The sequence below is a fragment of the Molothrus aeneus genome, chromosome 12, assembly GCF_037042795.1.
Source record: "Molothrus aeneus isolate 106 chromosome 12, BPBGC_Maene_1.0, whole genome shotgun sequence".
Lineage (NCBI taxonomy): Eukaryota > Metazoa > Chordata > Aves > Passeriformes > Icteridae > Molothrus > Molothrus aeneus.
Genome location: NC_089657.1, coordinates 8,786,926 through 8,799,690, shown reverse-complemented (window position 1 = coordinate 8,799,690; position 12,765 = coordinate 8,786,926). Strand labels below are relative to the sequence as shown.

Below are 12,765 nucleotides of genomic sequence, written 5' to 3'. Positions count from 1 at the left end.
GTGATTTTATCTTTGATTTTGTCCTTCATTTATTGGAGTCAAATATTCTATTAAGGTGTTCAGTTTCATATTCATACTTATTTTGATTTATCTGACTCAGTAGATGAATAACTACTTTTTTTAGGAGGTGCAAGTGTAAGATCTAATGATTTTGATGGTTCTAGAAGGAGGCAAAGAAGTTTTTATCAATGGCAGAAGCAACAGAGATGTGTTGGAAAGTTTATAATTTTCTATTAAGACAGTTTTGATTCAGATCATGTTTTTTCTCTCAATGTCCAAGGATAACAACTAGTTTTGCTGTTCAACCCCCTCCCACCAAGACACGTAATTCAAACATTTCAGTACTAGGGTTTCATTGTTGACTTAGTATTACTTTCAAGGATAAAACATTTTACACAATATATATTAAAAAGTGGTTTACTACTTCTGCAAGTTAGTTGCCAAAGTCTAAATTAACCTCCTAAAAACCTGAAGAGAAATTTTAAAAAAATTTCACGAGTGCTGAAACCTTCTTGGTTAAATTACACTGAAGGTTAAGTGCCGGCAGTTGATGGATACAATTCTGAGGAGAGGCTTTACAGCAGGAATTCTGAGAGATGCTGCAGCTGAGCAGTCACACCAAACTTCCACAGTAAAACCTGCAGCTGCTTCTGGGAAGCAACTAAAGCATTTGTGTGTGTGTGTGGGACAGAGATTTTCAGTGAATTTTAAAAAAGCATCCAGAAAAATGTGTTAGACCTTGACAAAAGTCAAGGACCAGCATGGAGGCAACTGGCAATATTCTGAGAAACACAGACTGTGCTCTGTGTTCCTGGTTATTGTGGTTTTATTCTGAGTGAATAGAAACTATTTATTTTTTATTAAAGAAGCTATTTTATCTCATTAAAACAGAAAAGCTAATCACACATTCTGACTAATTAAACCCCCTCTATTTATGCTGTCAATGCCTCCAGCTGTAATCAATACAATCAATGTGCAATAAACCATCCAGAGCTTCCTGATAACAGTGTGGAATGCCAAATATTGTCTTTTGACATGGTGAGCTGCATTGTAGAAAGGCTCTGAATAGGTTCCACACACACTCAACTGTATCATGTACCTTTAGAGCTTGCACTAAAATTCTTCATTATTCTGAAAGCTATTCTGTATACCAAAATATAGAGCAAATATTATATAATCTTTTTACATTTTTCTTAAAAAAATATTATTTAAAAATTCTTTAAAATACTTTTAGATAGTAGTCATATAGTGAAATGTCACATGACAGCTGAACTGTGATGGAAAGCAAAAGCATCTTTTGGACTTTTATGAACATAATTTTCAGTTTTATGACAGTATGGTAAATTTTGCAGAAAAAAGGCTTCCATCAGCAAAGTCTGTTGAGAAAATTAATGATGCTTTATTAAGCAGCAGTTATCAATGACAATGTATTAAAATTATTACCATCAACAGAAATCTTTAGAATCAGAACTTTTTCACTGAAATCTTAATGAATACCTGTGATACTTTGATTTTTTCACAGATACTTTTGCGGATTGGGAGACTGAGAAAATGTCAAATCACTTAGTATAAAGATTTTTAATATTGCACTGTCTTGAGATAGCATACTTTATTGCATTTCTTTTGGATCACATTTAATTTGTATTACTTAAATCAATGGGATCATTTAATCCACTTTATTAAAAAAATGAAATGCTTCAAAGTTTGAGTATGGTTTTGTCTAACCAAAATTAAAAGGAATATTTGTTCAGCCTTGCAGTATACTGCAAAAGTGCAAGGCTAGGGCTCCATTACATCAAATCAGGGAATGAAAAACCAGCATTAGTTTTGTATCATTATGAACACATCAAATTGAGTCTATTCAGCACCTGAAGGGTACAATCACTAAAACCACAAAAGATCTTATTTAGCTGCTTTACTCAGTGAATTTTTACAGACTTGAGAGGAGAATGGGCTTGTGCCTGGGTGAAGTAAGAGGAGCACATTTGCTGAACTGTGTTTTTACATTGGATGATTTGACTAACTGTGGAGGGCCAGAAAATGTCAATGTATGAATCAACTGGAAAAATAATGTAACAAAAAAAGGACGAATTCCTGACATCTTCTGTAGCTATCAGCTTAAATCTCAGTGCATACCTCTGCTGTATTAGCAGTATTTAATACCATGAGAAACAAATCCTGCTGCAAATGCTCAAAGTGTGTAAGTGATACCTTACCATGATGCACTGAATGCAGAGTGCCAGCTCCCATCTAAAGGATGCTCCAGTTCTGCTGAGATAGAGACCTAATTTTCTCCTGTTTTTAATTTTAGTTATATCTATTTAAGAAAATTTAGTAGACACTATCTCAGTTCTTAGAAAAATTAATAAAAAACTGCCTGGCTTTGTAAGACTCCCTCATCTATTCCCTGATCCAACTTTTTTGGAGCATGAGTTGCTGGTTAGGCTCCTCCAGATTAAAAGATGTGAATTTTCAATTATTTCCATATCTCATCAACTTCAGGCACATGTGTAACTTTATTAACTTAAGGCAAATTACCTACACACAGTTGTTTTGTTTCTGCTTTGTCACATGTAAGTCCTGAATCATAATGGGAGGTTTGGGTTTATTTTTTAACAGGAGTACCTCCATAAAAATAAAGTCTTCAATAATAGGTTCAATAGTGAAGCACTGACTTTTGTAGGCTATTAATAATGAGATTTGTTTGATGTGTGTAAAAAATGCCATTATTATTTGAAAATAATTTCAGGTCTTGCCACTACATATGACTGTAATAATTATGAAGTGACCTGAGCTTTAAGTTGTCCATAATTGTATCTAAAATGCTTTAAACAATTCTTGAAAATTTGTAAGTTTTTCCATAAAAATTCCATAAACTAATGCAAATTCAGTATTAATTTATACATCAATAACTGTTCAGTGCTACTCAGTTTCAGGTGGGGAAACCAGTGTTTTTTTAAATGAAAAACTGAGTGAGTTCACAGAAGCAGAAGATATACTACCAAAAGAATACAGAATATACTTAGACATAAAAATCAAGGAGTTTTGAATGCATATTTTAACAAAAATCTTGAAAAATAACATAAATATTTTGCTATGACTTTGCAGGAATTGAAAGTTCTATTTTCAAAACTATTTAAGGGCAATCTGGCAATACATTGATGATTAAAAAAAAAAAAAAAAAAAGCCATGAGCTAAAATTGTATTATTTTCCTGGAGTGCTACTGTAGTTTCAAGATATCATTAAATCAGCACAAAGCAACACTTATCATTTCCTGCACATTTTTCACAGTGAGGTGCATTCTGACTATGAGTAATCTGTTAATCTGTTCTCTGCCTCACAATCTGTCAAAGTGACAGATTCATTCCATCCCTAATACATAATATCTTCATTTACTGTATGCCTTACTGGAACTTGCTTTTTTTCCCTAGCACTAAGATGGAGAAAATCACAAGCATATTTAGAAAATGCCTTTTTCCTTCCTCCAAACCACTTCAGCCAAGTCCTTTTTGCCAAACACTGCACTTGTAATGGAGGCAGGGACCTCCTTAAAAGCTAAATAATTTAATTGTCCATGAGATCATAAAAAGTACAAGTGCAGCTGTGCAGGGAACACTTGAATATGCTCTTAAAGTCTTAAATCTCTAAATGAACAATCTTAGGGGTGCTAGATTGGATTCAAGGATAACAAAGGAGATGTGAATTCTACTTACTAAACAAGATATTTAGATAAAGTAAGGTGCTACTACAGGTATCTGCACTATAATCATGCTGACTGGTATTGGCAGAAAATCTCACCTGTTAATGTTTTCCGGTTTGTCTTTCATTATCAAATTTGAAATCATAACTTTGTGCAGGTTACTAAAACCATACACAGTCATCTACCTCTAAAAATACAAATGACCTAAATTTGGAGGTTTAACAGCTTAATAATTAATATATTTTACTATTTGGTCGATGTTTTGTAGTTAAATACATGAAATTGCTATCATAGCTTCTGTTAAATAGAAGGAACATTTAATTTTACTTAAAGAGTGAACCTTTAGATCATCACTATGTTAGCTTGCTGGCTAGATCATAGGCTTGATATTCACTAGCAATATGAATGGCACTAGTAGAGAAAACCAGTGTTTTAGCACCTGATATAAGTAAAGCACTAGCTCTTTCTTCCCTGCTACTAGTGTTTCATTTATCTGAAGATCAGCTGTATAAATTGGAAATAATGAATTTGCAAAGGTGTGTCAAAATTCCTTTGTGTTAATCTAACCTAAGCAAGTAAAGTCTAGTAACTCCATTAGATACTCATTGATCAGTGAATGAAATGGATTTGCACATTTAATGAAGTGTCTCTTAGGTAGGATGTGCTTATTTTTTGTGTACTTTTAATAATTAAATAAAATTTTTAAAAGAAGTTATATTTTACTCTTCTACCAGTTCAGGAAGCACCTGAATCTAGTGACTAAGAAGTCTTGTTGCAATCAAAGTAATTCCTTTTTCCACGACCAGCCACCAACAGCTTCTGACTCTTCTGTGCAGTTCCCAAGGCTCTCAGAGTTTTCAGAAGATGGAATAAGACAGAATTTAGGTGCTGGCTGGACCAAAGCCACCTGTGATCCATAAGCACTGGAGATGCCCTGGGAAAAGCCACAGGGGCAAAGGGCCACAGCTGAGTATGGAGAGACTGTAACAGTCTGGGAACAGGGATCTTGTTCTTTCCATCTCACATGTCTGAGAGGTAAAATCTTCTAATGCCTATTCTCCATCTTTACATCTAAGCATGGCCTTTGTTTGAATACCCCAAGAATACCCACGAAAAGTAGGTAACCAATACAATTATTCTCCATTAAATCCTGAAGCTAAAAAAATAAAATTAAAAAGAAGAAGAAGAAGAAGAAGAAGAAGAAGAAGAAGAAGAAGAAGAAGAAGAAGAAGAAGAAGGAGAAATAGACTACCTTACATTACCTTACATTGACATGGATGTAACATATTTGAAAGTATTTGCCATGTTTTATATTTAAATTCTTAGTGCATATGCTGTCATGTTTCCATGTTCTTAGATTCCCATACAAGGGAAAGCCATTTTTGGATTATTTTAACAAGCTTTAACATGTTAGCTGCTTGGTTCTCCATAACCTTTCTGCAGCTAAGCTTTTTAGCATCATGATTAAAAAAATGTAACCTGTTCAATTAGATGGTTCCTGTGCCATTTGCTTCTTTTGTCATGTTCTTTTTCATGCACATTATTGCCTGACAAATGCAGCAGAACTTTGCTAATTCAGATTAACGACTGGAAGATCTACTGCAAATTACTTTATTTTGTGGGTAAGTAACTGAACAAGTAAAATAAAAACCAAAGTACATTTTGTGATACATTGCTCTTGTTCACTTATTTTGACAACTGTTGTGTAATTTTATGCTTCTTCATAATGTAATATTGTCTGTTTTGCAGAAGTAATGGTATTGTATGATCTTATAATGAATCATAAGAATAATTATGCTTCTTTGTTTGGAAAAAATCAGTCTTTAAATGTGCTTTTTAACTAAGTTATTTTGCTATTCAAACCTCTGCATGGAAATACAGAGGCCTCTTGTGCCTGAATTTCACACCCTGCACGAGGGAGAGGTTCTGGTGTAGTGCAAATAAATGTTATAGCTGCAATCCCTCTTTTACTACACCATTTCATGGGTGAGTTTAATTTACAGAATCTCTCAATGGTATAATAACACATGCACCAGCTATTGGAATGTTTAGTTTTCATCTGGGATGGATGAGAGTACTTGAATGGTAGTCTCAAAGCTGAAGATACTTTCAATATTTGAAAGTTTACAGCTGATGTGTTTTTTATGCTGGAATCACTGATATTATGCAAATTATGCAAATGTCAGGTACCATGGTAATGGCAATATATATGGTAACAATAGGTTCTGAAAAAAGACTTCTCTAGAAGAAAATTCCAAACAAAGAGAAAGAAATAATTTATTCTCTAAGACCAATAGAGTGTTCAGAATGCACAGAAAGATGTGTTCATTATATTTTCCTATAATTTATATGTAGAACTAACATACCTAAATTTTACCAGTCATCAAGTTTGAATATAATTAAAAGATACTTTTAGTTAAAGGTACATGTTTATGCATCTCATGATTCATTACCTGAAGTGCTGTGCAGGCATATCATTACAAAAATAAGAAAATTGCATTGTTGGATAAAGTAGCAACTGAGGATTTGGGTTCTTTTTTTTCCATAAGGTAAAACCAACAACTTTTTAAAAAAAAGTTATTGTCTTCCTCAAACACACCACTCTCCATGTCAGTGAAACATTTTATGGTGACAAATCTCAAATCTATAACATTTACCATAAAAGGGACGAAAATGTTATTTACTTTTCTTTGGGTCGATTGCATTGTTTAGTTTTTTGGGTTTCTTTGATTGTAGAGGGAAGAATAATGATGACATCCCCATCAGTCTAACTTAACAAATGCAGGTTACAATGACAGGACAACCTGCTTTAGTCAGCTCATACCAAGCCCACCTGAAGGGAGGTCAATGGCTCTTAATCATTTGTCAGAGGCTGCAGAACTTATCAGCTGGTTATAGACAGAAGAAACTAAAAAGAAACATCTCGATAAAAACTAATTGAAAATTTAGCTATGCAAATTTGGCACAAAATTATTTAAGTAAAATATACTTCTTGTGAAAGGATACTCAATTAAATGTTGAAATATTTGTGCCCTGCTTCAGTGCAGTTTCTGTGGAACAACTGTTTGAACAAGAGGAACAAATTTTATTTGTGGTTTGGGAAGAGTTGAGTAGGATGCTAAGACAGGATCTAGTGAGGCAATGTTTATAAAGATAGGGCTTTTCTAATAATTTGAAACCTTTCTCTAAGGCAGAAAAATCATCTTTTATCAGAAATAAATATTCTGGAGAGCATCTGTAGAAGTGTATAAAAGTCTTCTAATAAATTAGGTTCAAGTGATCTTTTTCAGAGAGGAGCTCAGTATGGCTGAAATTCTAGAACACTTACTATCTTCCAGGATTTCCTTTAGTGAAACTTCCAAACCTTCTATGACACACAAATAGTTTGGAGGAGAAAATCTTACTAAGGAGATGCTGGTTATGTAGATAAATTTGGTTTTTGCACTGGAGAAGAAGCAGCACAGACAGAGCTCCGTGTGCAGAGAAGAAAGCAATTCCTGAGCTCTGCCAGCAGCCCACCAGCTGTGGGAATTGCAGGGCCAGGGCAGGAGCAGCCACATCACCTCACTGTCCTGGCCCTGTCTCCTCTCATTCCCTGGTTCTCTGCCCTGCACAGCAGCCCCAGCTGGGCTGGTTTCTGTGGCAGGAACAATATTCTTGGCAGAGTTATGACCTTCACCCAGTGGAACCATGGACAATGAGTGTCTTTATTGACTGAATTTCAATTGCCTTCACAGGCTTTCTTTCCTGGCTTGTCCTTTTATCTTATTATGGACAGAACCTACATTTACTGGACAATAGCTTCCACATTGGTCTCTTCATTTCCCAGAAGATATCACTACTACACTTCTAAAATTACTCTCAAGACCTGTTCTTTTCCCCTCTTTACAAAAAAACTATTTGTTCATTCAGTGAATGCACCATGTAAGTGTCTTCATACCATAGCATTTACACCCACACACCTAAAGGGGCTGTATTTCAAATATTCCATGTGTTCCCTACAAAGCTATAGTAGGCTTACAAAGTTTTAGACAATTTCTAGTTGCTTATACAGGGTTTGTTAAAATTCCCTTTAGAAACAGTTTAAGAACTAAGTTATAGAATTACCATTAATTTTATTTCCTCCTTATTTAGGTACACATCCTCTGTGAAAAACATTACAGTTTTCCATTATAAATGAAAAGTAATGATGTGAATAATGGTATTCAAGTCACATCCTCTCCAGTTTTTATATCATGATGCAAACTGACCTCATAATTTTGTCATCTTCTGTATTTACAGCCCAATAATGCTTTTCTGGCAGTTCACAAGGGTTATTGAATTTATGGGGCACTTGCAAGTCAGGTATTTTATGAATACCACCTGCATTTCTCAAAAATGATTTCTAGGGAAATTTAAGTCTACTGTGTGTACTGGATAAAAATAGCATAAGAACTAAGTAATAAATTATACTATTTTGTTTTAAATTTTATTATATGGAAATACAAGTTTTCATTGTTGATCATATTAACTTGATATGATGAAACACTTTCTTTTTACAGATAAAGGTGTTTATTTGTTTTTCCAGTATATAAAACGTACCGAGTACCAAATTGCATTAGCACATGCATAAAAATAACTTAATAAAACCTGACTTAACCAACATATGGGGAAAAGAAGACAAACAATGTACCTTGCACTAAAATATAGGCAATTTTAATGTCATCAGAACTATAAAATCAATTTTGGAATAAAGAGTCCCAAGTCCTGTCTCAAGGTACCTCCTGCTGTACTCTGTGGACTGTAGTCAATTATCTCTGTCCACTTCATCCATTCATCCATCCAACTTATAAGGAGATGGTTCCTTAGACAACCATCACCCAAGGCAGAGAGGTCTTCTAGACAAACAGAAGTACCTTGATTTACATGTGAAAGGGGACAGGAATCCAGGATCATTCTTTAGTAATATATTGGAAATATATGGCTGTGTCTTGCAATAACTGATGCAACTGGGTGAACTTGCACAGAACATTTCAGATGGTTTACTTCATAAAGATCTTGAATCCATAAAAATATGGAGAGCAAGTGAGACAAGTGGCTGAAAACATCTGTGTGAGGAGAAACACATTATCCTGCACAACTGACTGACAGTGAGCTGTCAGAAAACATTTCAGACTGTTGGTAAAATATAAAGAAGTTGTAACTGAAATGTCCTCTTCTCCTATCCCTGTCCCCCAACACATACATCATCCAGTTAAAACTTGGACAAGCAAAATCCACATTAATGACACCAAGTGAAGATGAAATAGGACTGCTTTTAAAAATTAGTACACCTCTTGTTCAGGCAGTTAAAAAATTGACAAAGTGATGTTCGAGTTTCACAGGTACAAAGCAGGTCTGAAACTGGACAATTAATCTTGATTGTCTCAACAATCTCAATGTGATTAATTTTCCTTAGCCACCTTCTCCCCTTGTCATCTCACCTTACAATGAATTCACAGGGATTTTGCTCCTGATTCCAAACAAAACAGATCAAACTAAAAACCTGCCACACAAAATATGCTGTAGACAGGATCCCTTTGCTCTCTCCCAAAGTGTTGTTACCCCCCCTCCTAACTGGGCTATCTTTTGAAAAAACCCTTCCTTAATAAGTGGCATTAAAATCTTCTGGAATCAATTGATTCCCTGACACCTACAGTCACATACAGAATTCTGGCTCTAAGCCTTCAAAGCAGAGAGGGAGAAAGAAATAGATGAGAGTGCATGTATGTGAGATGAGGATGATTTGCTGAATCACACATCAAAGCAGATGCAGGAGCAAGGCCTGTGTCAGATACTTTAAATACACAGTGCTACATCCAAAACATCCAGAATTCAGTTCTGTGTTCCCAGACAGCTCAGACATACTGTAGACAATGACTAAAATGAGCAATAAAGCCCTCTGAGAGGAGGTTGCAATTGAAAAGAGATTGAAGATTAAATCAAAGAGTGTCACATTTAATATTCAGAACACTCTAACTGAATCCTTACTGCCTGGGCTATAAATGGAATCTTACCGTGGGCTGCAATGGGAAAGTGGGCTCATTTCTTTCTGATAGTGATGCTGCTGACTGACAGGCTGTGGAAAACAAAAAGAATGGATTGTTTAGAAGTATGTCAGAGATCTGGTATGAGCATATACATTTGCAGTTTCTGATATTAGAATTTTACAGTCTTTTTTCTTATCTGTGAAATTAAAAATGGATATTCTGGTCGTAACTGTACACAAGTACAACTTTAAAGATGATTTTTGTCTGGGTGGAAATACATATGAATTAAGGAGGTGATCACACAGTTATTTCTCTGCTGCCTGTGAGAATGTTGGGACAGTCAGGAGACTTCAGAGATGGAGGGTGGTGAAGTCTGGTATGACAGAAGAGTCTGGATGGAACACGTGTACAAAGCACGAGGAAGAAAATCTTTTTAGAATCTGTGCAGAACAAACCATTTTTAAGAGTAAAAAACATGAAGGGAGCGAGGTAAGAGGGCTGGCAGACCAGGTTATAAGCAGTAACAGTAATTTTAGCAGCCCCAAATGAAGATTACTGAAGCACATACGATTCTCCATGGCACTGCAGCTTTGAAGCCTGGATTAAGCTGTTAATGAATAGCTAACAGTGGACTGAATGAATATTCATATAAGACATGATAATTTCCCAGTCAAATCTTACCTACCCATTGTAAGCACATGCCTCAAAAGTTTCAAACTACATTTGGTTTATGGCATTAAAAAGAGTTATTTCCAAGAAAAATCAATATTTATAAACTGATGTAAAAATCAAGAATTCTAAAATCCACAAAAACATTTTCTCCCAGAATGTGTGGTTCTACCAGAAGAGATTTTCCCTGCCATTATCACACACCTCAAAAGAGTTCTAAACAAATCATTGAAGGAAATGCAAAAGAAGTGAAAATGTAAGCATACATTGACAATACTTGCTCAATTTACTACATTAAATGCTAAAATAATAAAAAGTGTTATTAAATTATTTTTTTAAACAAAAATTAATATAAAAATGAGTATGTCCTCCTGGTTTCAGAAAATGGAAAGGGACTTTGTAAAATATATGTTCAGGATGAATGACATCCTAATTACTGCCCAATATGACTCACTGCCTGGTGGTGGATAGTGCAATTCCCAGATGATAGCTAGTGGAAGATGAAGACAAGACAGAGAGTGAATTAGTCAGTCTATGAACCAGAATATCTGTCTAAATAATTTTTAGTCTCATTTCATAGTAAAGAATACTCTTCCTCAGTTTTGCAATTTGACTTGATGTGAACAGATCCCTCCAGGGGTTGTCAAGCTGAGCTCACAGTTGGCATAATTCTGGGTTTAAATAACACTCCTCTTGTCTGTCAGACTTCACTTCTGCCAGATCATTTCTGTGTTAAGTGGCTTTCTTTTCTGAAGACTCACAAAGGAGGCCAAAAGACCTTCCAGAAATTAGGTATGAACCTGGAAGTACTATTTCAAATATTTTTCAGATCAAGACTTCTGTGACTGAATTTATATTTAGGAAGTTCCTTGTGGAACAAGTAATCTTTCTTCTCTGTGAGTCGTCCTAACTTGAAAGACAGGTTTTAGTGGTGGGCAGAATTTGGATTCTGCTAATGCAACACTATATCACTATTATATCACTTACAAGCTTCCAGGATATATCAGTGAGCAATTAGGAGAATCTTCCTTCTCCTTTGAATTTCTGATGAGAAACAGGGACCATATGTAGGAAGATATCCTGAATTCTCTGATAGATCTTTCTCCAAAATGTTTGTGTTGTGTCTGAATTGGTGTCTGAAGTGTGGAAACAACTATCCAAGAAGCTGAATGGGCCAATTCTCTGACAGGGCAAGAAAGTCTTACAAGATCTCTAGGATAATGCAAGGCATTTAAACAGAAATGTTTTGTAAGCTTTGCAAATTTTCTTGGATAATGTATATATGTGTGAGTATAAACTTCACATTACATTCTGGAATATACAGAACTGTGCCTTTCATGGTGTTGCAAATCTAGCATGGATTTTCATAGATCTTAAGAAAACATTCAGGTAAGACATGGTCAAATAAAATATTTAAAAATATTTAGCTCTACAAACACATATTTCTGAATTGAAACTGTGCCCCACACACATTTTACAAGGGTTTACAATTCTCCTTCAAAGTAAACCCATTTTAAAATAGAAGTTTTTCATATTTATAACTGAGGCTATACTAGCTAATGTATAATATTCAAAGTGATTTTATTCCTTTTTGGCTGTCATAGTTTACAGCAGCAGCTAAACCAGTTACATTTCAACATTTTCTCCTGACAGCATATATTCAGTTGTTGGTAGACTATCATAGAATATAAATCCACAATTTCAGTATATCTGTTTTGTAGTTGTTAAGGACATCTGTTCTAACTGCAGCTCAATAATATGATTGATCCATGTGCCTTTACATTGACAAGGGTTTCTTAGATTCATTAAAGTCAGTAAAATGACACTTTTCAATGATTCTGGAAATCAGGCTAAAAATGTTTAAGTGATGAAAAAATTAAAATCACTTAGAATGTGGTTTATATATAGAATATTACTTTGATACATAAATTCACTATCTAACATGATTATACCCTGCCCTGCCTTGCAAAACATCAAAGGTCTTTCAAAATTAAAGATACACAAAAAGCTGCCTTCTGGTGGTGCTGTTGCCATAGATTCCACCTAAAGGATACAAATGTCTAAAATGAAGAAAAATTTGTAAGAAAATACTCCTTATTTATCTTTGAAAAACATAAGAGAAAGCAATTGATACTACTGATTTAAAGATTTAGAAAGATACAACCTGGAAACACATGTAAGCATCAAAGTTTAATCATGATGAGAATTTCAAGCTGTACTTAATTTCTGAAATTCCAATATAAGGATTATTTCTATTTCTTTTCTGTATACTGCACTGCTAAAATCATTTACTTATGCAACTGGAAGATGGCTACAGATCTATATCTATATACATATATACATATATATATATATATATCTATAAAGTTTTCTGCAGTTTGTACATC

At 34.6% G+C, this 12,765-nt stretch overlaps 1 protein-coding gene and 1 long non-coding RNA gene across 3 annotated transcripts in view; one reads left to right on the top strand and one right to left on the bottom strand.

Moving 5' to 3' along the window:
- Positions 1-4,861, top strand: part of LOC136561564 (uncharacterized) — a 43,500-nt gene extending 38,639 nt beyond the window's left edge. Inside the window, exon 3 of the long non-coding RNA XR_010784366.1 lies at positions 4,436-4,861. This is a non-coding gene — a long non-coding RNA (uncharacterized lncRNA). The remainder of the gene's footprint in view (positions 1-4,435) is intronic.
- CFAP20DC (CFAP20 domain containing) overlaps positions 1-12,765 on the bottom strand; it is a 67,529-nt gene that overhangs the window by 8,903 nt on the left and 45,861 nt on the right. For both annotated transcript variants that reach the window (XM_066557919.1, XM_066557920.1), the window contains exon 16: positions 9,737-9,798. In XM_066557919.1, coding sequence (XP_066414016.1) covers positions 9,737-9,798 — 62 coding nt within the window. The remainder of the gene's footprint in view (positions 1-9,736; positions 9,799-12,765) is intronic.